Raw genomic sequence first — 25672 nt, forward strand, 5'->3', positions numbered from 1 at the left:
CCTCTGCATTTCCCCTCACTGGGGCAGGATTATCTGTACTGTTCAGTACCCCATTTCTCCACTTCTGCAAAAGTGCAACCACACTTGGCCTGCTCTGTATTTCTCTTCTGTATACATACTAAAAAAGAAAGCAGTGGTTTGCAATCTCACTTAGCACATTTTAGCCTGGAAAAATGTATGCTTGCCATGGGTGAGGAGAGACTGATAACGGGGATTTTCAAACCTTGAAACTATATCAACATAACTTAAGTCCTAAACAGTCCTATAGAATTTCAGTGCTGGTGTTATGTTTCATGTTATTGAATATGTTCCTTTACTTAATATTTTTCATTCCAAAAGACCTTAAATGCATCATGAACAACAAGCTTTGTTTTGCAGTCTCTATGTAGATAGAATTTCCTTTGGCTACACTGGTTGTGTTGCAGAAGCAAGGATTTCTTCAATTATTTTCGACTGAAATGGAGCGAGCTTTGGCATGTGAGGCTGGCAGCCATGAGTCAGCTCTTCCGCTGCAGAGAGTTAGTTAGTGTTGAACACATAAATGTCAAAGTAAATCATTACAGTATTTTTGTCTCTTTAAACAAATTTAAAACTACAGTCATCTTGATGGGAAAGACATCGCTATTCTGCTAATAATTGTTTAATAAGTCAATATTCTTCTTCTTTAAATAAACAATGGTTTGGCACTCAATACTCTTAATAATGACTTGGTCCTACAAGGTGTACTGTACTCTGGCTGCAATCCAGCAAGGCACTTAAGTATATGCTTAACTGTATGTGAATAGTCCTACAACACTAATTACATCACTGCAGCAGCAAACTCTGCTTATGATATTCCAGTTGCAGTAGTCCCCCAATTGTGCTTAATCACAGAATTACATTCAGTTTACATTCAGCTTGTTGACTACCTCTTGAAAATACTAGTTCTAGTGCCTGTTGCCACTAGGATTCCTTTTCCCAGAGGCCCCCAAGCATTGGCAAAGCCCCTCATCCAATTTGGTATCAAGTGAACTTTAATAGTAACCCCTTATCTTTATTACAAGTTTCCTCCCTGTAATATAACCTGACACGTGGTTCCGTCAGACATTACAGCAGCGGCTTTTGGTGGTAGTGGCCTCATATTCCCTGCTGGGTGTTTGAGATGTCTGTTTTTAGATTCCCTGTTCAAACAAGAATTCCATGGTTGGCCCTGCCCCCAAGGGTGACAATGCAAACACAATGTTCCTTTATTTGTCCACTACTTCTATAACTTTCTCACCCCAAATTATCCAATCCTCAAGTTTCTTACCTCATCTTTTTAAATAAGGTATTCCAATCCTATTCCATTTTTGGTTTTCTTTCCTTTTAGGGAAACTGCTGTACTGGGTTTGCCCACCATATCAATCACAGCACTCACTTTTCCCAGTGCTTTATAAGGCACTCGGTACTAGATTTTCATAGATTTCATAGATTTTTAGGGTTGGAAGGGACCTCAGTAGATCATTGAATCCAACACATTGCCCGGGAGCACTGGGGTCAGATGATGGAGTGGAGCCAGATCATAGAGTCATAGTATCATAGACAGTTATGGTTGGAAGGGACCTCAGGAAGTCGCATCTAGTCTAACCCCCTGCTCAAAGCAGGATCTTCCCCAACTAGATCATCCCAGCCAAAGCTTTGTGTTAGTCAGATTTTGAAAACCTCCAGGATGGAGCTTCCACGGCCTTTCTGGGGAGCCTGTTCTAGTGAGAAAATTATTCCTAATATCTAAACTAAACTTTCCTTGCTGCAACTTGAGACCATTCCTCCAACACCACTGAAAACAGTCCAGCTCCATTGTCTTTCAACCCCCACTTCAGGTAGTTGAAGTCATAGATTTATAGATTGCAAGGCTGGAAGGGACCTCGGAAGATCATTGGATTCAGCCTCCTGTGCCAAGCAGGAAAGATAACTGGGGGTCAGGTGACCACAGCAAGGTGACTCTAGTCTCCTCTTGAAGATTTCCAGGGTAGGTGATTGCACGACCTCTGGAGGGAGCTTATTCCACAGTCTGGACACCCTAATTGTAAAGGAGGTTTTTCCTAATGTTGAGCCTGAATCAATCTTCCAGGGGGTTGTGGCCATTACTCCTGGTTTTCCCCTCAGGTGCCCTGGTGAACAGTTGCTCACTGAGCCCTTGATGTACTCCCCTAGTGCAACGGTAAGCTGCAACCAGGTCCCCTCTCAGCCTTCTTTTCCTCAGGCTGAAGGATCCCAGATCCCTCAGCCTTTCCTCACATGGCTTGCCGTGTAAGACTTATCATACGGGTGGCTCTTCTTTGGACTCTCTCAAGCTTGTCCAAGTCCTTGTTAAAGTGTGGTGCACAGAACTGGATGCAGTACTCCAGCTGTGGTCTCACCAGTGCTGAGTAGAGCAGAAGAATCATGTCCTTGGTTTTGCTGGAGATGCATTGATTGATGCATGCCAGAGTATTATTTGCCCTACTTGGCAACAGCATCGCACCGCCAGCTCATATTCATACTATGGTCTATTATTACCCCTAGGTCCCTTTCATTCATGGTGCTAGTCAGTTTGGTGCCGCCAAGCCTGTAGGTGTGTTGGGAGTTGCTCGTCCCAAGGTGGAGCACTTTACATTTCTCAACGCTGAACTTCATCAGATTTCAATCCACCCAACTTACTAGCCTGTCTAGGTCCTTCTACAACTACTCACATGCTACTCATTTCTCCCTTCCTAATTTCCATTCCTGGCTTATAGTCTGCCCTGCACCCTAAGTACTGGTCGCTAGCATTGTCCACTAGTCATTGTCCTTAGCACCAGCTCTTCTGATTTCTTTCAAGAGTTCCAATGAATTGTTTTTTTCTGTTTCTGCTTTATTTTATGCAGTTTCTTATCTTTTCTAGGGAATGACATGACAATTAAGTCTACATAGGCTTGCACCTCTGTCTCAAATATATTTTATGGTTTCATAGCAGGGTACATGCATGGCTTTAGAGAGGGCATACAGTAAACACATTTATGCAGTAAACATAAATTTACCGGGTGTGTAGGTGACAACAGAAGTATACTTTTGCAGCTTCAGGATCAGTCTTTGAATCCTCAAAGTACAATCATTTAATGGCTTGTTAAACAATGCTTTCATGGGGTTGTGCTTTCTTTTCACACATACAGTGTGGCCACGGACATATTGGTGACATTTCTCACAGGCAAATAATATTCATAGTAACTCCCGTTCAGTCTATGCATAGCTGATTTCTGCCTGTGCATTTATTTGGATCTATGGACCACTAGTCTGCATAATCTTCCAAAAAGTTTTTTTAATAAAAAATTATACTACCCCCAACCTATGATTCATATCCTGAAATTTTTATAGGTTTTTCAGGACTATAGAATTTTAACACGGTCCTTTGTATAAGCTCTTCTTTCAAGGCAACCCATGATTCTTTCTGTTCTGCATTCCGGTACCATTCATATTTATTCTCAAGGAGTGTCCTCAGTGGTGTTGTTTTTTGCTGTTAAATTAGGTATAAATTTGCCCAGATATTTACCTTTTCCAGAAAACTTTGCACTTCTTTCTTTAACTGGGGACTTGGTATCATTTCATTAGTTTGAACGTTTGTTGCATCAGATTTCATCCTTTCAGTGGAGATGATATTTCCTATAAAAATCAGTTCAGTGATGCCCAGCATGGCCTTCAGTATTCAGTTTCAGATTTCAGCACTTCTTGAAGTCTGTGATCATGTTCTTCTTTGGTAGGGCTCCAGATGATAATGCCATCTATAGAGGTGTCCACATCAAGAATATGCTCATAAATCATGCATATGATTTTATGATACACTTCAGGAGAGGACATAATACCAAAGAGTAGACACAGAAATCTGTACCTTCCAAATGGAGTATTAAATGCATATAATTTAGATCTTCAGCTGCCAAAATCCTGAGGAGACATCCATTTTACTGAAAAATCATGCATTTGTGAATTGGTCATAATCTCTTCTCTATTTGGCAATTTTAAATGTTTCCATTTGATAGCTTTGTTGGATCCGAGGTACTTCAAGCATACATAAAAATGGTCACTATGTTGCTCCACAAAAACTACAGCTCTTACCCATTTTGTAGGTTCCTAGATTTTCTATATCTCTTGACCTTTTTTTCAATTTTTTCTAACTCTACCTTAAATCTATCATGGAGAGCAAAAGGCACATTTTTGCATAGATGAATAGTGGGAAGCACTTGCTTATTTATCTGAAGTACATGTTCAAGTGGCAGGCAATCTAGCCCTTAAAATAAATCTTTGTACTTTAACATGAGTGTCTCATATTCCAGGCCTGTGTCTTCTGGTAGTGCAAGAACACACTCCATTAGATTACATTTTTCACAAGCTGCCAGACCCAAAATTGTTGTCACCTACCTTGGATACCACAATGAATTAGAGTTTATATGCTATGCTTTTATGTTGGATGCTAGGAATGCATCTCCTTTTAACTGGTGTAATGTTCCTGAATGGCCACTTGGTTTTGGTATTTATTCAATTCATTTTTATTTAAATTTTAATTTTTTATATTCATGTTCTCATAAAACATTAACCTGAGCTTCAGTGTCTAATTCTTCTCACTCCCTGGCAAAATCCAATCTTTTTCATTGGTTTTTGCTTTAGTTCACCATATCTATATATAAACTTCTTTGGTATATTCTCAACTGTTTAAACTTGAGGGTTTTATTGTTTGGGATCTACATTATTTGACAACATATTCTTTTTGTCGAAGTTATAACAGACTGTAGCAGGTCAGGCCTTGGGGTGGCCAAGTCACTCTATGGCAGCCCTCTGGATCCCACCTTATGATTGGACTTTCAGGGTCCCACCCTGTTGTCTTACCTGTCATGCTTTGATGTTAGCATTGGACTGGAAGGCTACCGCTAGATGTTGAGGGGTGGTTCAACTTCAGGCTGTCTGGCCTGGGCCCACTTTACTCTGGCTGACCGCTCTGCCCAAGTTCCACTGTCCCAGAATCCTGGGCTCCTGAGTCCCAGCTCCAACTTCACCCCTCATGGGCTCCTAGACCCTCAGCTCAGAAACTAGGGAATGATTGGCTAGTTTGTGGTATTGCAGAGAAGAATCTGAGGGTCACAGTGGACAATAAGTTGAATATGAGCCAACAATGTGCTCTTTTTGAAAAAAAGAAGCCAATAGCATCCTTGGTTGTAATAATAGGAGTGTCACTTGCAAATCAAAGGAAGTGATAGTTCCACTCTATTCAATTCAACACTGGTGAGGCCTCACCTGGAGCATGGCATCCGGTTTCGGGCCCCACCCTTCAAGAAGGATGTGTTCAGTTTGGAAAAAGTCTATTACAGAAACCAATAAAAAATATTAGCTTTTGAATACTTGAACGGCTGTTATGAAGAGGATGGATCTAACATTTTCTGTGTGGCTGTAGGAGACAGCACTAGGAACAATGGATTCAACCTGCATCAGGGGAAATTTAGGTTGGAGACTAGGAAGAACTTTCTCACTAGGAGATCAGTTGAACATTGGAACTGACTACCCAGAGAAGTCATGGGATCTCCACCCTTGGAAATTTTCAAGAGCAGGTTAGATAAACAGTTGACTGGGATTGTATAATCAGGGATGAGCCTGCCTTGAGCATGGGGCTGAACCACATGACATTATAAGGTCCCTTCCAGCCCTACTTTTCGCTGTAACTAAGGAATTGAGAAAAGATATTTATAATGGACAGTGCTGTATAATATTCATAATATGTGGTGTTACCAACTCTTTCCATTAGTGCTAGTTAAATAAAGTGATACACTTACATCAAAGGAAGCAGGAAAGAGACCAAACTATATATGTTATTAATTTTCCTAATTCCATCCTATTAAATCATCCTTGCTCTTTCTCAGTTTTTGAAACAAGACAGTTCAAAATTGAATTTTGAGTTTATAGTTCTGAAAAGGACAGCACCAGAGCTTCCAGAACGTCATCTTTAAAGACAAATAAGCCTGAATCAATGCAAAGGTCCATGATGTTAATTAGCATGATGAATGAGTTATTTCTTCTGACTAATATGATGCTGCTATTTCTGCTACAGCAACATATTTGCTATGGATTCTGCAACATATTTACCAGTTTATATATTCAAACATATTCATTCTACTTTGGGGAAAAATACTGGGCCAGTCAATGTGGAATAGAGGAAAGATTTATCTAGTCTTCTACAACAATTCTTATACAACAAGAGAAAAAAATAAGACTATGTTTTTGTCAGAAAATACATTCTGCAAACAGTTCTGCAGCTGAAAACTGTTTCCTTTTATACATTATTTGTCAACTGTGAACAAGTGAAGTCAGATGGCCATCAGAAAATGTAGTGATTGCAATGAAAACTGAATACCTGGGGGTTACTGTTTTATTTTTACTATTTATACATTGGTCTAAGATATGTCTCTCTTCATTTCAAGGTAACTGAGCTGCACAATATAAAAAACATAACCAGACTGCCTCGAGAGACAAAAAAACACGCAGTGGCAATTATCTTTCATGATGAGACGTCAAAGACATTTGCCTGTGAGTCAGGTAAGCAATTACTACCACATCTCTAGATTGAGAAAATTGAGTTGCATGTAAAACTATGGTTCAGATGGATTAAGATACAGCACCAAATAAGAAGTCTTGTCATAAAGGGCATAAATATTTTTCAAATATATTTGTATTGCTTATTTTGTAATACAGGTGTTTCTGGGGTATTATGTCTTTGTCAGGGTTTTCACCCCCAGATGGTCTGAAGACTCTTTAGGTTTTCAACTAAGCTTCTAGAACTGAGTAACAATACTTATGTGATGTTTTTAAGGCAAGCAGTGATGTGAATTCTTTTTAACCAAGTGTTGCTGTAGGCACTAGTTCGGGTAGTGATAATGCTACCGTTGTAAGAGAAGGAAAGAACAGCTAAAATCCCAGGATATTTTAAAGATGAACTTAAAACAATTTGTGGCTTGAACCAATACACAGCAAAATAAATAAGTAAAGACCCAAGTGTATCCAGGCATTCTGGTACATAAAACCTCTTGTCATTTGTGACACCCTGAATGCTTTGTATTATTAAAGTACATTAATTTTACATTAGAATATCTGTAGAAGCATACAATCTAAATTAGATGTAACATAGCAAAGAAACAACATTGGGAGGATGCAATGGTGAAAGATCAGATACAGATATTTAGGTCCAAATCTCACAAACGTGCTTGCTGAGTCGTCTCATTAAGGATACTGGAAATGAAATGGATAAACTTACAAAGAGAAAGCTTTTCGGGTAAAATAAAAAATAACACCTCCCCCCATGCCTTTTTCTGGCTTTGGTTCTTATGGGTAATCTGAAGTACTGGTCCATAAGGGTATGTAAGCAGTATGGATTAATAACTCTAATTATTTTAATTTGTTTAGAGTTAAATGAATAATAAAGAATACAAAATATAAGAAATACTATATTGGCTCAAGCTATAGCTCCATCTATATCCTGCATTTAACAGTTACACTGAACAGATGCTAGGGGAAAGAATAATTATGCAAGGTGTATCCATCTTTGCCCCTCTTCCCTTACAGCTTCCAGAATTTAGAGGCCAAGGAAGTCCTACTTTGAAGGTCTCAGCCCTATCATATTCAGCGTTCACTAGGGATGCCAGTCTCATCTCAGTCTCATCTGAGTTGGCCTTCAGTTAGTTTGTGCTCATTCATGTCCTGACTTCATCCTAGCTAAGATGTTGAATTGCATCCTGTCAATCAGACAAGATTGAGACATAGGTATGTGTTGTCAACATCCCAAATATGGGAAATCCTCCAACTCCTAAATAACCCTTTCAGTTGTCCCACATATGTATTGAACAGGTGGAATATGATTTTCACTGAGTTCACTGCACATTTTTGCTTCCATTAATTTGTGTGGTAAGATCAGCAAGATGGATCTCTTACATAGCAAGGAGAGAGAAGGCCTAACTTGAATGTATAGTAGATAAGGGTTGATCCCTAACACAAAAGAACCACAGTCTTAAAAATGGAATCATAGGCCGTGTGTAGACTAAATGACTAAGTGTGTGCACAACACTTTAAAGCAGACTAAATGCCTTTGTACCGCTTTAATGGTGTCGGTGTTTGTACGCCTCAGTGGTGTATTGCACATTAATTCCAGCCTCTGTAGGAAATTCAGCAGTGTAACACGCCCTAATGCTGCCCCTACAGCCATGGAATGAAGCACCGAGCTCCGTACAGCTCCACAGCTCTGTAGGAAGCCCTGCAGGCAGCCTGGCAGCAGCCTGGGAAAGCAGGCTCTGCCCAAGAAAAGTGGTGAGCTTGATCTTTTTTTTCCCCCTTGAGCCCACCTGCCTGCCTGAGCTGTGCAGGGTCCTGGTGCTTTCCTCCACAGCTGAAGTGCCCCCTGGGCTGAGCCAGATGCCTGAGGGTGGGTGCCACCTGGGGGGTGGGCCGCCACTGCCACAGAGGGAAGCACCAGCCCCCTCCTCCACCTCCACAGCCCAGAGACCGCTCCTCCCACCAGCAGCTCGCCCTTCCCTCCCTACCAACGAGGCAGGTAAGTCAGCAGGGTTTGTACATGACACGGGGGTTTAATCAGCCCTGAATTGAAGTGTTGTTTTTTAAAACCCACTGCTTCAATTTAGGGCCCCCGTTTCATCTACACACACTCACAGTCTGTCTAACTACATAAAGGCCAGGTACAGGCATTACACTTTTACTTGGTACTTAGAAAGTGCTTGGAAATCTGTGTAAAACTAACAGGGCAGACATTCAGTGCACAATAACTGGTTTAAAAACGGCAGAACCCAGTCTAAGATAGGTCTGGATCACTGTGCGCTCAAACTTAACTGATTTAGGTTAAACAGGGAATCAAACTTCTGTACCAGATCCCCTATCATTTCATGTTAGGTTGCTGTTCACCGGCATCCCAGGTGCCTTTGCGGCCCCCTGCTAGCTCACAGGGAGGCACGCTACCACTTGCCCTTTGCTTGGCTGCCCTGACCAAGGACCCAGAGAGCCCTGTGTTTGAGCTCTCACAGAGCAGAGTCAGCACAGTGGCTGACAAATGCACAACAATGTGGAGAGTGGTGCTCAGCCATACCCTGGAGCCTGGTCAGGCTCCTTGTAGCTGCACCCACTCACAGGGCTTTGGGAGTCCATGGATGGGCCTTGCCCAGTGCAGGCAGCCTGCCTTCACCACCACCCCCACAAAAGGACAAATATTTGTTCTGTTTGCTCCTGAATTAACCTATTTCACTTTACAGAAACCCATGTAAGTTTGATTGATTCCACCTTAGGCTTTTTTAATATCTGTACTTAGCCAAAATAAGCCAGTCCAGAGAGAAGCTGTATACATAATGTGCCTGGCTGTTTGTTAGTTTTACACCTATAGAGCTCCATTGAGTTGAGTGAAATATCAGTATAAATGACAGAAGAATCAGATGCTCAGATATAGCATTCATCTTCCATATTTCATATCTATGCAGTTTCATAAAACTAATGATCGGTGTTCAGGTTTATTTTATAAACACTTATGTCTTAATAAGCGCACTGGGTAACTTGACTATATGCTATACAGAATCATCTTCTTCACCCTTATATTTAGCTTTGAAAAATAAATAAATATAAGAGAGGATTGCTGTTGCTAATCTGCCACAGTAGTTTTTAAGGAATCAGCTGTTGCTGCTTCCTAATAGGGCTGCCCTGGAAATTACTTTCTGGTTCTGCAAAGTATTTCAAGTGTGTACAGGAAGATGAGGAGGCACACCAAAGAGAGGCTTCATCCCAAATTGGGACAAAAGACCCAAACTCAAAAGTTGTCATGGAACTAGAATGGACATTCTTTTGAATTTTTTCCTAGGAGGAATACAAATTTATTGTCTGTTCTGCAGATTGACCATGAGGAAATATGCTGTGTATGCAGAGATTTCACTCTTTGCATATGGTCATAGCATGAAAAGGATGAGTTGTATTTCTACAAGTACTGATTGTTATAAGGGTGAGGAGAAGGAGGCCAGAGCCTACTAGTTAGCTAGAAAACGAGAAGAAAATCACATCTGTGACTTCCTGATGCCATCACACTTCTTACTGGAGCAAAAAGAATATCATATGAGAACAGAAGTGCAGAAGGGAAATTTGCCTTCAAACTTCCTGGTTGATTCTGAACCCATAAGATGTCACAATGACAGGGCCATGGGTGAATTCATGATGCTAAAGGGGATGCAGTACACCAATCCTCAGATCACTGGGGAATGTGAATGAGGTGCTGATGGAGTCTTTGGGCCATCAGAGCACACCAGAGAGTGGGAAGCAGGTGCAGGAATATGTGGGAGGACTCTCCTGCCATCACCTATGTCCCCAGCTGACCCAAGTGCTGGGAGAGCCCCAGAGCTGCTCCAGTCCCACTCTAGATATAGGTTGTGAGGAGTAGCTGCAGGGTGTGCTCAGCTCAGCTGGAGATAGCAGCAGGGGCATGCAAATTTTTCTTGCTAATATCTGTTCCCTGCCTACCCCTTCCCAACAGGTGTCCCCCACTGGCCAGAAGCAGGTGCTGGAAGGAGGAACCTGCACACTGCCACCACTACCACCAGTCAAGCCTGGCTACCTGGATAACGTCTCCCTCCAGCCCCCACCTCGAGAAAGTCAGGAGTGGTTTCTGGAGCTCCCACTACCATGCCTACATTATCTGCAGACAGTGGGAGCAGCTGGTGGGTCCCTCCTTCCAGTGCCTGCTCCTGGTCAGTGAGGAACACAATGGGGAGGTGTCACAGGGCAGAGGCAAGAAAAGAAAGCCCACCTGCTTTTGCTATGCTCCCCGTCTGAACCCAGCACCCAGCACATCCACAGCTGGAATAATGCAGAAGTGGATCTGGGGCTTCTCCTGTGCCCGGGTCAACTGGATGATCAGGCTGCTGTACCACCCTGAATCTGTCCTTGGACAGGACTAGAAAAAGATGCCATATAACTGAGGCAAGAGCACATTAAAGAGGAGGCGAAATCACAAGTCTGAATACTAGGTTAGATAATCTTAAGAAAAAGTCAAGGTATGTTCACAGCCAGACTGAAAGATTAGTCACAACAGCAGAATAGTCTTTACCACCCCAGTGACTCATTGGGCAAATGAGTCCAATGTGTCATTGAATGGCAGTAGGCAAACTCGGAGAAGCAGCTTGCATTGCAAAAGACATTCTGATTTGTAACAAAAAGTATGCAGCCAGATAGCTGTTCAGACTTTTAATAGCATTAGAGATGAGTAGTCTAGATGTCTAAGCAATAAGATTTTAGAACACTGAGCTTTTGCTTGTGAGGAAGAAAAGAATATGAGACTTTCTGTCCAAATAAATGCCAGGTAAAAAAAATGATGTGTGGGGGTAATTCCTGCTTCTTCAAATGGTGTGAAAGAGAATCAATAGGTTTGGGTCCACAGGGGAGGAAAGCACATTTGAAATTTGAGAATCACTTAAATCCTGAGTATCCTCACAACTATCTGAGTAGTCCATGCTGTCTTCTCACCATGTGGGCTTTGAACTTGAACCTCTAACAATATTTCATTTATTAGATATTCTGCTGGTAAATCTCCCATTTCAGGCACAGTTTTTAATTGCACAGACCTCATTGGAAAAGAGAGCCTGATGTACTTAGTACACTAATTTGCATTTTACTTATTTCACTAGAATGTGGGGAGAAGAATAACAATGCTTGGGGTTTGTTTGTTTTTTTTTCTAAGAGTCTTTCACTTGATTCTATTCAGTAGATATCCAGGATTTTGCCAATACTATTCAACTTCTTACTCTCAGATTTCCTTGTGTGTGATGAGATCCTTTATTCCTATAACCCCTTCATCTTGCTTCCAAAAATGCTTTCTTTGTAGTGCCTTGTTTCACAACGCAGGAAAATATTACCACCACTATTCATAAAGCAGAAGTAAAAGCAAAACCATTCTATTCTGCAAGTCAGCTGCCACATCTTGAAGAGTAGGCTGAATAAAAACACTTCAAAGTTTTCAGCCTTCAGAACGAAACGTTGAAATGGTATAATTATGCTTTGGAAAGGAATTGTCATTCTTCAGCATAACAAGGACCCTGAGTGCTGTGACCTCTTCATTTTTTGGCAGCTGCTCCAGTAGCCCAACAGATGTATCAAATTTTCAGTGAGCCTGGCAAACTGACATGTTTAAACTCTCTCAATTACTATCAAACATTTTCAGTAGAAGTGTCCTAGTGAGAGTTCATATTACTTAGCCTGTCATTATAAAAAAACTTAGAACTGAAATTTAATTCAACGTTTTGAGAAGATTCTGTGAGTTTACACACACAGGTCTAGAAGGGACCTACAGTCTCAGGAAACTACAACATAAAAATGTCATGCATACATTTATCGGATAGTCTGTGTTAAAGTGCTCTACACTGCCTTTGCTATCCCTAATAAAGTTTCTTCTGAGGTCTCAAACTGTAGGTCTGTCACAGGGAGCCCAAACCCTGTTACCTGTGCTCAATAGAGGAGGAGGAGAGGGAACAGACCCCTTACAGAAGCCAGACTCTAGGGACTCTAGGGGAAAGGGAATGCAATGAGCAGCTCGCAAGAGACTCAAGCCTGGATGGATGCAGAGCAAGGAAGTCCAAACCATTAATTAAGCTGAGTAGGAACATCTGGGCCCATCTTCATGGGCAGCAGTCAGGTATCCAAAAGAGGCAGAGCTTGGATACATATAAGCCCAGTCACTGAGCTGGAGCTGGCAGTTCAGGCCCAGGGGAAGCTGGGAAAGAAACTGAGAACAGAGTTGACTGATAGTGAAAAAGAGGTACCCTGGAACTGGAAGGGAAGTAAGGCAGCTCCTTGTGAGGGTAAGAGTTGTTATGGCCCTGAGGGGCTTGTAGTTTTGTTATAAACAGATGATTGACCTTTTATGTTCTGATTTTCTTCTATGTATTTAAGGCTGGAGGCCTGGGAGTAGCCCTAGGGGTGGAAGAGGCCATGAGCAGGGTACCACTACAAGGCTGAAGCCCAGAGACCCACAGCCCAAATCAGTGAACCTGGGATGGAGTGTCTCAGCTAGAGGAAAAAGGGGCTGAGGCCAAAAAAGTTGAAGCCTAGACAAGGGTTGAGGTCTCAGGCACGCAGCGTTAGTCTGCCAGAGAAGGAGAAAGAGTGAGAAGAGTCCCAAAAGGGTGTGGCAAAGGGGGCAGCAAGGAGGCCGCAACAGCCCAAAAGCATCCTGGAGAGAACTACCCTAGTCTTAAGACAGCCTCCTTCCAAATACACTGGTTACCAACAAGTTGTGGCAGGTGAGAAGGAGGACACAGTAGGCTAGGGTAGTAGTGATGAGTAGGGGCAGGGATGAAAACCTGGACTTGTCACAAGGAGAAATTTTCTGATCTTGAGAGGTTTTTTTATTATTATTTTATTTCTCTCTTCTGAATTTGTTGCGCATTTTATGAAGTGTTCTTCCAGATAACGGCTGAATTTAGGACCTACCTTCTACTCATGGCTGAAGTATTTCAGGCAGCCGGGGGTCACAATCCAAGTCTCCCCCTGCACTGACAGTAAGGCATGATGGGTTCAGATTCACAAACTCCCAGTCATGCTTTCTGCCACGCCTGTGTGGCATGGCAGGAAGTGTGATTGTGTGGATTGTGCAGCAGATCACATCATGGCTTTACCTGCATGTCTAGAGACCCTAAAACACCATCATATCTGGATGTTAATGTTTCCCACTGAATCTGCACAGATATAAATGATTACAAAAGAGGCACAGCCATGCAAAAGTATGTTTGATATTTTATGCTAGCTGAAAAATGTGTGGCTCTTTCTGTTTTTCAAGAAAATAACACTTTCCCCTTACAATTAATAATAACAAGATTTTGACTTGTCTTCTGTCGTATTTCACACATTTCAGAGTAAAAATACAATACCACTGCAAAAACAGTCTAATATATTATGCAGTACTACTTTATTCCCTGAGCCCCATGCATCTTTTGTATCAAGTAAGGGATGCCTTTGATACAGTAAAGAATATGGCATGTCTACAATGATATATATATATCCCTGTACTCTTATGAACAACATGCAAGCACATAGCAGGCAAATTACTTTATCCATATTGTTTTGCCTAAAACACCACATCCTAGTGCCCACATTCACACTGTGCTTACTGAGATTGATGGTTCTTTTCCTGTGATTTGTAGGGATATATCTTTAGCTGCCTAGATCTAAACAGGTACCTGCCTGAATTTACTATTTACACCTTGTTTTTACCCCCTCCCTCCTCTCCCCTCCTCCTCTTTCCATTGTTTTCCTAATTTCCACCTATTTCCTTTTTCACAGACTGCCTCTTTTCAACCTAGGAGAACTCATCACTACAGTAGTGCACTCCCTTGCTTACCTTTTGCACTCCTTTACCTATTATTTCCCCCTTGTTGTCCCCCCCCCCACCTATTTACATTCTCACTGACCTCCTGTCACCCTTTTACTTTCTTTCATTCCTTGGAGATCTCAGAACAGCAGCTGAGTCTCCCTAGGTTTGAAGAAGGGCGCTTGCTAAGAACTTTTTTCTAACTACTCAGTTGGTCTAATAAAAGATATCACAACTACTCAAAGAACCTTGCCTGAAGGACTTCTAAGAATTTGTCTGTGGTGCACTGTGGTACAATGCATCTTTTCCCAAATGTGAAGTCATTTTAGTTCACTAGATCTTGTGTGACTTCACTGCTCAGATTTTCCATTTGTTGTGGTTGTCAGAACACTTGGACAGACTTCTGCAGCCAAATATTTGTGACTTCAAGAGAGATTCTAAAAGGTCCCTCAGGAATCACAGAAACTTGTTCGATGTTCAGTTACTGAGGGGGTGGAGAAAGTATGTAAGCTATTTAAAAGATGTGATGCGTGTTGTGATTGATGCTGGAGTCTGTGGTATCATTATAGAAGTTCACAGATTCATAGATGTTAGGGTTGGAAGGGACCTCACTAGATCATCGAGTCCGACCCCCTGCATAGGCAAGAAAGAGTGCTGGGTTTAGATGGCCCCAGCTAGATGCCTATCTAACCTCCTTTTGAAGACCCCCAGGGTAGGGGAGAGCACCACCTCCCTTGGGAGCCCATTCCAGACCTTGGCCACTCTAACTGTGAAGAACTTCTTCCTAATGTCTAGTCTAAATCTGCTCTCTGCTAGCTTGTGGCCATTATTTCTTGTAACCCCCAGGGGTGCCTTGGTGAGTAAAGCCTCACCAATTCCCTTCTGTGCCCCCATGATGAACTTATAGGCAGCCACAAGGTCACCTCTCAACCTTCTCTTGCGGAGGCTGAAGAGGTCCAGGTGCCCTAGTCTCTCCTCATAGGGCTTGGCCTGCAAGCCCTTAACCATACGAGTGGCCCTTCTCTGGACCCTCTCCAGGTTATCCACATCCCTCTTGAAATGCGGTGCCCAAAATTGCACGCAGTATTCCAACTGTGGTCTGACCAGCACCCGATAGAGGGGAAGTATCACCTCCTTGGTTCTGTTCGTCATGCATCTGCTGATGCACAATAAAGTGCCATTGGCTTTTCTGATGGCTTCGTCACACTGACGACTCATGTTCATCTTGGAGTCCGCTAGGACTCCAAGATCCTTTTCCACTTCCGTGCCTCCAAGCAGGTCATTTCCTAGGCAGTAGGTTGTTCACCTATTGGTTGTTGACATAATTTGCTGGTAGTAATAGCTGGTTTTCAGAGAACAGGGTGCACAGGCTTCAGTGTGGAAACTGATGGCACACACATGTTCGTAGTTCACCCCTCTAAAGTAGCCAGTGAACACCCCTGGATCCTTGGTGGACTATAGTCCAGGTTTGCAAACACCAGTGTGGAACCACAGGAAAAAGGCACAGCGTGAAGGTTCTGAAATCTGGCATTTATTTGTTGGGGCCTTCTTCCTGCTCAGTGACATTGATGTTGACAGAGTGGGGCTGTCTTTTTTGATTCGGAGTGGTCCTGTCTTCTGTGAGGACTAAAAAAATCATACACAGATAACATGAGGACTCATATAAAAATCAATTGAACTATTAGAAAGTTGCTGAGTGAAATTGGAATGTGAACTTGCAAGCCTGTAGGCAAAATGGTGCTGTCTCCAAAATCATTTGAATGCTAATATTCAAAATGCTATAGGCATGATTTATGGCTTCTGTGCCCTACACAAGATTTGCAGGGCGGGGGAGGTAGGAAGGGAGCTCCTTTCCATATCTGTGCAGTAGATTCTGTATATGTAAAGACTATTTCACAAATTCACACAACCAGAAAGAAACCCCCAATACAACCTGAAAGAAACCCTTAAACCAGTATGAACTTGGGTCAAGGAAGGCAAGGAAACAAAGTATGTGTTATAAGATCACGTCCATGCCCCACATGGTGATTTTAATGAGTAATTGATTGCTTAATTCATGTGCTGTTTTGTGGCAAAATACCATGGACCATGTTGTACTGATATGCACCAGGGATGTAAAGTGCATTTTGTGTTTATTTTTTGAAAACTTCTGAACTGAAGGAACTGCTAATCCATATGGGGTATTTTGTGCCTGATTAATTTCATGGATTGCATTGGGTAAGGGTTGATTTAGTTGCTAAATTAAATATCAATTTTAATGGAACTCTCAGTGCTTGCTGATTTGGGGACATGGGGTGCCATCTTATCGGGTTGTGTAGATTACTTTCCTGGATTTTTCCCCTTATACTTCAATAACACTTTGGCATGACTGATCCCTCCCATTTTCTTACAACGTGGGGGAGGGAGCAGGCAGCAAGAAGAGCTTAAACACTGAAAATGTATTAAACTCTCAAATACAAACTTGACTAGTGTAGTCAGATCAGCCACCCTTCAAAGACAAGTAAATCTCTTTTGTAACTATCAAATATGGTGCAATCTGGAAAATCCAGATACAGATCAAAACTAAAAACGGAACACACAAAACAGAAACTCAGGAAGTTTCAGGGGAGGTGATATCTGCTGCCTGCAATGATAATGCCCTGAACAGGGATTGAGTGAGATGGGATTGTTTGCCCCTCCATCTCATTCTGCTCCGTTTCCTTCCCCCAAGACACATAGGCACATGCAGGTACACAGATGCACTTGTGTGTGTGTACACACACGCGCGCACACACACACACACACACACACACACACACCCCCCTTGAATTTCTTGTAGCTGGTTAAGCACTTGGAAAAGATGTGTGCTGTAAGCAAGATAAGCATGCCTGCCTCTCCTGAAGACAGTACAGTTGTCTAAGCCTACACATTGCATTTCTCATTGCAATATGACTATGACCAACCCCAAACATTTGGAACACAAAAGTCAGGATTCTAAAATGTGTTTGATTATTTTAAATGCTAAATTTCTTATTTTCCCTCTAATTTCTTAGCATTTGGATCCATTAACTTCATTTAATTTAAGATTATCTTTGTATCCATGAGGATTAGAAAATTATACTTTAAAAAAGAAGAGTGGTCGCCGTGCCCCACCAGCCTCCGGGGCCACAAGTTGTTCATGTTTCCAACTATTTCGTTGGTCTGATAAAAGATATCACATCTACCCAAAGAACCTTGTCTGCACATGCAAATTACTGCATGTATATTTTCTTCAAAATAAGTGTTTTCAAACTGCCTCACACTTCTATGTGCTCAGGGACAGCATGGTTTGACAGTAAGGAGAAGGGGAAGGGGCTGCAGGAGGTAGAAGCGAGGGGGGGGGGGGGAGGCAGAGGGCAAGGGTGTTATCTAACCCCTCCAGATTTATTTTCCACTGTAGCAGTGAGAGGGGACAAATTCAAGGCAAACCTTCCAATAATTAGATTCCATACCTGGAAAATTAAAACAAATTTATAAATTTTCCATATATAAAATCTAATTATTATGGGAACATCTTATAATCAAAGTAATTTTATAGTTGAGTAAATACAGTAACTATTTTAAATATAGAATGTCAGGTGGAGCCTAAAATACTCTTTCCCCTTCCTCCTCCTTTCGCTCTGGGCCTTGGGTAGAGGTTTGTTTAAGTAGCCTGTTATCTCCCACAGGCCCCATCCTCCTTCCCCCCCCCCCCCACATTTGTGGAATGAGTGGCTAGTTGCTTAATTGGTGAGTCATTAGGCTGCCCGTTGTTTTCCTCTTTAACCCCTCTACCTTCTGTCCTTTTGTCTCTCCACTGTCCCATGAGTGGGTAAAAGTTCCCTGTTACTGTCCCCTTTCTATTATTGCCAATGGAAATAGTTTTTCGTCTTCTGTGAGTGAAGTGGAGTTGTTGTTTATCAATGTTTATCAATAAAAATCTAGTCCTGCCAAACCTAGTTATAATTGCAATGTTTTGTGACAGGTAGGTGAGAACCATGTTATTCTGAAGGAAAACTACTGGGGAAAGAATGAGGATTTCATACAAACTGTCTTCTTTGGTTAAGAACAATTTGGAAACATCTGGTTTCACAAACAGTAAAAAGTCCTTAGAATTACACAGAATATTTCTGTAGCTCATGCTAAATCCAGGTTATATCAAACAGAATCAGTACTCCTAATTTTCCATGCTGAATTCATAAATTTATCTCCTTCTGTGGATATGCTTAGATATTCCTAGTTATATACACTTGATACCATTATGCTAATTTTAAGACTTAACTCCAGTCAACTATTGAATTTGAAATGGTGATCAGTTACCACCCCTAGCAATTATTAAACATAAATTCATATTATCTTAGCAGAAAGTAAAGATTAATATGATGTAACATTTTCATGGTAGGAGAAAAAACTCAACTATGCCTTTATTAAAAAAAAACAAACACTGGTAAGGTTAAAAAGTGAAGAACTGAGCTAAAAATGTCAGAATTAAAACCACCTAATAAACTTTAATTCACTTACCCCAACCATTTGCTATGCATATACTTGTCTCTTTAATTTGCTATGTATATGCCAGTCTCTTTAATAATGTAGTCATATTATATCTTTTCTGTGGGACCTCTGCTGTGAAAGGACAGGCGAATGAGGTACAGGGCTGCAGGAAGAAACTGCCTTAAGCACTGGAAAAGCTTTTACTTGGCACAGACATCCTATTACTTATGCTGAGAGTACTGGACAGGATCATTGTAATGCATTTATTCAAGATCACTCAATTGCAGTTACATGGACAGTTTTAATTTTGAGATTTGTAAATGCAACCTTTAAGTATATGTCTGTGTGTGCGTGTGTGTGTATGCGTGTGTGTGTGTGTATACACACGCATGTGTGTCTATATATGTATGTATAATATGTATCACACAGGATTTAATTCACAGGATTTTCCTCTCTATAGCTAGTCCAAAGTCAGAATAAATTAAAAAATTTTGATAAAAATAAAATTGTTTCATTTTTTAAAATGAAATGTAGAATGTCCTTTTCACAGGCTCCAGTGCTTTCTTTTTAGCCATGGCCCCATGCATTTCTAGTTTCCCAGTCCCCTATCAATATTGTGGGCTCCCTAGACTCTAGAAGTCTAGGTTCTCCCCAGCTGCCTGACAGAAAAAATGGCAGAAAATCAGACAGATTTATGATATGGATACACTTTCACAAAACGTTTAGGTTTTGATTTTTTTTTTTATGATAGCTTACTTAGTCGAAAAAGCCTCAAATAACTTAATGGTTAACACATTTAAGATCAGATCTTTTACTGATATATATTTCTGTGACTGGACCTGGGATCATCCCCTTAGAATTTTGTAGAAAAACATGAAAGAGGCAGGGATTTCTTAGGGCGTATCTTTTATTGTAGCATCTATGTAGTTGGGATGAGGTTAGATAAGCTGTTGAATGCAAGACATTCTTTATCAGGTCCCTCTTCGGTTTGTGATGAAAGGAATAGTTGACAAATAACTTAGAGTACCACCCATAGTTAGTCTCTGCTCATCTCCAGTAGAGAACAAGTGCATGCACTGGTGCTGGAAGGCAAAAGACGTGTACCCACATGTTTGTTGCAAGAATATATATATAGGAACTGTGTAAGCTATGCATTGGTTTAAGGATTTACTGATACCTCAGGTAAAAAAAAAAAAAAAAAGTACTTTGAGAGAATCCTGCTCATATTACATACCACTTATTTGATGTGTCTTTTTCCACTTTGCTTTATTATCAGATATATTCACATTGAAACAGCATTCTTGTTTTTAAATTCATCTATTTACTTTGCTTTCTACTCAGAGTCCTAACCTTTCCACATTTTTTGTTCTGGAAAGTAATATGATGTTACTTGCTCAAGATTAGGAATTTGGGTGATTAATGTGTACCAGCAATAGATTAGTTTTAAATATATTATTTCTATATAGGCAGACAAGGTTCTTTGGGTGAATCTGGTATCTTTTATTAAACCAACTTAAATAGTTGGGGGAAAAATTAGCAAGCTTTTGGGTTTAAAAACCCTTCGTCAGGCTGAAGAAGCCTCTGCAGTTGTTGTGTGCTCTTCCTAGATAGAATGAATAGTAATTTTTCATTCCATCCAGGAAGAGCGGACTCCAACTGCAGAGTCTTCCTCAGCCTGACAAAGGGTTTTTAAACCCAAAAGCTTGCTAATTTTTTTTTTTCCAGCTACTTAAGTTGCTCTAATAAAAGATATCAGATTCACACAAAGAACCTTGTCTGCCTATGTCCTTAGACCAACACAGCTACAACCTGCACCCTTATTTCTATATGAACATTCTTAGTAATAATAGGAGGCCAGAAATACATGACTATATATCTATCACAGAAAAGCCCCCTTTCTTGGTTTAAGTGTATTTGCTAGTGTATTCTCCTACCTTCAGAACTCCAGGTTACATTTGACAGGGCACATCTACACAAAATGTTTACTGTGGAGTTGACTAATTTGTTCTGCAGTAAATGTCTTGGCATCTACATGTGCAGAGCAATTAGGCTGGAGTAAACTAATAAACTCAACAGCAGGGTAGTACTTGTATATATAAGTAATATATATATAATATATATATATTTTGACTCCACAGCACCATATACGTAGACACTGTTGTGGCTGGCTGGGGCACAAGGGGCACTTACAGACATGTGATGAGCATACTCCAACACGGTGGATTGCTGGAGCACATAAATTGACATGCTCTGGCAGCCTTGTGCATCATGTGTATCAGTGGTGTAGCATGTGTCAGTGCTGAGAAAATGGTAGCATTGCGCTTTGTACTAAAACACATTTGATGTGCTTTAGTTCAGAGTGTACCATCACTGTTTTCTGTGCTGACGTGTGTTGTACCACTGATACACCTGTTTCTGATGCAGTGCCAGGTGCTTTTAATTAGCACAGCTTGTCATTAAAAGCACCCAGGTCTGCATTGGAAACATGTAAGTGCCCAAGGGTGCTTCAGTGTGGGGCTGCCTGCTGGCTAGTCCTGCACTGAAGCAGCCTTGTACCTTAGCCAACCCATCTGCTGCAAGTTGAGCTGGGGAGGAGCAGCCCCAGACTGGAATGCGTCTTGGGGCCCCTTGCCAGTGGGGGCATGCTGAACAACATGCTGGGGTCCCTCACACACATTCAAATGGCATGCCCAGGACTGACATTCAATTCCACTCTGGAGTTTATTGCTTCACGTTAATTGTGCATGTAGATGAGCCCACAGTGACCCATTCAGGTTGTGGTGCATTTACACATGCAATTAATGTGACACAAGAAACTCCAGAGCTGTTTGAGCTGGATGAAACTGCTCCTGGATCCAGAGTCTTCCTGTACTCCTGGGACAGCAGTCATTTGAGCAGGGTTAGAGGAGCAGGACCCCACCTGGCTGGGCTGACCAGGCACAATTTACACCTGTGGTCTGTATCCACACATGCATTTCAGCTCAGTAAATTACTCCTCCATAAGATAGTACTGTCCCTGACAGTATCTTACGCCAGAGTTAATTTACTGCTCTAATAATGCCACACATGTAGACTATGACACTTTCCTGCGGACCTAATTAGTCTACTTCTTAGTAAATGCAGAGTTAGACGCATGCAGTAGAGCAGAACCTAGAATGCAGGACACCAACTGAAGTGTGAAGTTTTCTGTTCATCTTCCTAGAATGTAGGTTAACCCTTTCAGGATTTGGAAAAATGTGTCACGTTGTCAAGCCATGTGCCTTTTGCAGCTTCTGGTCTCCCTTGAGGATAGTACACGTAGAGACAGCACAAAAAAATTTGACATTAATTTATAGATGAAATTTGTAATATTGACAGATGATATATGACTGGCTGAGCCTAGAGAGATTTCAATGAATAACATGGTAATTTACTGCACCCAACCTGAAGCACCAGGTCTATTTTTCATTTTCTGTCACTGTTCAGTCTGAGTTGCATTTGGCTGCTTACATTGTGTGCAGTATATTGTGCTCTAAATAGATAAACTACTTCACTTCAAGACTTTTCAGAAAAGGCTTCATCTGCTATTAAATGGAAGTGTGGTAATATTACCACTATGTTTAATATGGATATGGACAAATATGGATTCAGAGTTACACATGTTTACTTTGTATGCAATCTGGAGCATTCCTATACCATGTACAATATATTGCAGGTAGGTATGAGTTTGGGAGGCAAGCTTGCCAAATAGGTATTGTTCATTGTATTTTTCAATAAAAAACAGAATGGTGAGTACATGCAGTACAAAAAATTCACAGAAGCAGCTGAACTACCAAGTTAAATGTTCATCTAATACCACCACTAATATTAGCAAATCCTTACTGCACTACACATTGACTTTAATGGGAGGCCATGGTTTCATCTGGTGTATCAAACACATAAACTGTAACTTTTCCAACCTACTAGTAAGATGTTAAAAGGTATGATGTGTCAGGTATGCATAAGGCTTACAGCTGCTAGTGAGCTGAGAATACCAATGAAAATATTAGTGAATGTATTTAGCTGTCCAAGGTAATCACTTAAAAAAGATGACTTTCTTAAAAATGACCACTGTATATCACAGAATGAACCAAAATAATTGAACATTGTTATATGCAAATAAACAAAAAATAAGCACAGTAAATAAAAATAAAAATAATTGAACATTGTTATATGAATAGCAACATACAGTATTTTTGGACCTCCGTAAATTGGTACTTATTTCTTTTGGAAATGGGCTAGGGACTGACATTCAATTTCAGTGCTGCATATTTCCCAGTCCCTAGCCCATCTCCAAAAGAAATAAGTACCAATTTACTGAGATCCAAAATTACTGTATGTTGTTATTTCCCAGAAATTTGCAGGGCTGAAAAACATGGTGAGATGGGAGTAACGTTCTGGCCTTTTGGATGGAGAGCAACAAAATTCCCTCAAATCATGCTGTATGGCCATCAGCTGGAGATAGCTGCATGGGAGAAGAAGCCCCTGAATGTAAGGGGCTCCCTGTCCCTGCTCCCTACCACCAAAGGCAGACTTTCCCGTTTGGATTTTCTTTCTGAATCTGATTCTTGCCCCCTGAAAGGGCTATGGGTTGGCTCCTGCCCTCCCCCAGAGACCTAACCATTGGGTCAGACCACCTATGACTCCTTTACAACTACAGTTCTTGGAAGACACCAGAGCCACTGTATTCCTTTAGGAAGGATACTCTTTTTACATATAGAAGACTGCTTGATACTTACTTTTCATTATTATGTATTACTGCTATAGATCATGGAAGCATTATTTATATTATCTTCTTATTTTGTTCCTAATTCTTTTGTATATTTTAATTGTGTAATTTTGGTTTTACACTGACTTTATATTGACAATTTTCTCATATGCTTGGGCTTAGTCAACAAACCCTTATAGACATCCTTAATGACTTTTCCCCTTTCAGTAGAGAGATTATTAATTTTTGTTAATAGCCCAGCGAGAGTGAAGTTTATTTTGGCAATCTACCTTATGTAATTTACTCATTTTTTCATAATATGATAGTACTCTGAAATGGAACTTTCTAGCCTTTGACTTTGTAAATACGTTTTGTAAAGATGTTAAAAAAAAATTAAAAAAACATGGGGTTTTTTGTTTTGTCTTTTTTATTGGGAACATTTGCAGCTTGACTAACCAAGGGTGACAAATTAAGGAAAAAGTGCTCTGCTGAATGCTGCAGATTTTAATTCAACAGTTGTCACTTCTCCAGTCAACTAAAGCAAAGAAGCAATCCATGCTGCTTGTAGAGGTACAATGGCTACAAGGATATTGCTTGTAGACTACAAGGATATTGCTTGTAGACATTGTACCTTTTGAAATAAAAGCTGCAGCAAACAGATGGAACACCTTTCTAGTCCCATAGATCTGTTCATTGTTGGTATACAAGCCCCCTGGCTAAGACACCTGAACCTAAAAAAACTCAGGTTCTGTTGTACAATACATTTTATTGTACAACAGAATCTGCATTTTTTACAAGTTCAGGTTCAAGTTAGCCAAGGGGCCAATCTACCAACAATAAATAGATCTATGGGACCAGAAAGGTCCATATATATAATATATAAAAAATAAAAATTAAACAAACAATTAGTAAAGGGGAAAACAAAAGGAGGAAGGAAGTGGGTGGGACAGAAAAATAAAAAAGAAGTGTGCAGGGGCTGATATTTTAATTACCAAAATATTCTATGAACTCCACTACATTAAACTCCCAAACTACACTCAACTTTTCAAAGCCATTAAGTTAGATAAACATGACTCTCTCTATGTTGCCAATTCTGCCATCTCATCATATGAGATTTCAATATGTGGAGATGTACTACTCTTCCAAGGCAGTAACATAATCCTTCATGTCACTAATAAGGCCCACCGTGTTTAGTTTGAGATGAATTTAGCTTGAAATCCTTAGAGATATATCTAAGAACACACATAGTTACCAAAGGTATCAGTGCTGTGTTCAAAACAATGTCAACTCTAGTTATAATTTCTTTCCAAAAAGAATTGATACTAGGACATAACCAAAACATGTGATCAGGTGTTACCTGTAATGCATCACATAGATTTTATAGATTTCATAGATGTTAGGGCTGGAAGGGACCTTGAAGATCATCAAGTCCGGCCCCCTGCCCAGGGGCAGGAAGTCAGCTAGGGACAAAGGATCCCAGCAAGGTAAGCATCCGAATGTTTCTTGAATGAGTCCAAAGTAGGTGCCTGCATCACTTCTGGAGGGAGTCTATTCCAGGCCTTGGGGGTTTGGACAGTAGAGAAATTTTTCCTTATGTCCAGCCTAAAATGGTCTTGGAGGAGTTTATAACTGTTAGTCCTTGTTATCCCTTGGGGTGCTCTGGTGAACAGACATTCCCCCAGATCCTGATGCACACCCCTTATGTACTTATAGACAGCCACCAGGTCCCCCTGAACCTGTGCTTTTCCAGGCTGAAGAGTCCCATGGCTCTCAGCCTGTCTTCATAAGGCTTATTCTCTTGCCCTCTGATCATGTGTGTGGCTCTCCTCTGGACTCTCTCAAGCTTATTGACATCTTTCTTGAATTGCAGAGCCCAGAATTGAATGCAGTACTCCAGCTGCGGCCTCACCAAGGCTAAGTACAACAGGAGGATGACATCCTGAGATTTACTTGAGAAGCATCTATGGATGCAAGCCAGAGTTTTGTTTGCTTTACCAGCTGCAACAATGCATTGGTGGTTCATGTTCATCTTGTGGTCAATCATAACCCACAAGTCTCTTTCAGCCATGGTGCTCGTGAGCATAGCACTGCCAAGCCTATCAGTA

General features: G+C 41.0%; 1 protein-coding gene across 1 annotated transcript in view; it reads left to right on the forward strand.

Annotated features, from left to right (window-relative positions):
* The window catches only part of DOK6 (docking protein 6), a 491572-nt gene that overhangs the window by 221344 nt on the left and 244556 nt on the right, over nucleotides 1–25672 (forward strand). Inside the window, exon 3 of the mRNA XM_014606729.3 lies at nucleotides 6438–6552. Within this exon, the coding sequence (XP_014462215.1) occupies nucleotides 6438–6552 (115 nt within the window). The remainder of the gene's footprint in view (nucleotides 1–6437; nucleotides 6553–25672) is intronic.

The sequence above is a fragment of the Alligator mississippiensis genome, chromosome 3 (assembly GCF_030867095.1).
Source record: "Alligator mississippiensis isolate rAllMis1 chromosome 3, rAllMis1, whole genome shotgun sequence".
Taxonomy (NCBI): Eukaryota; Metazoa; Chordata; order Crocodylia; family Alligatoridae; genus Alligator; species Alligator mississippiensis.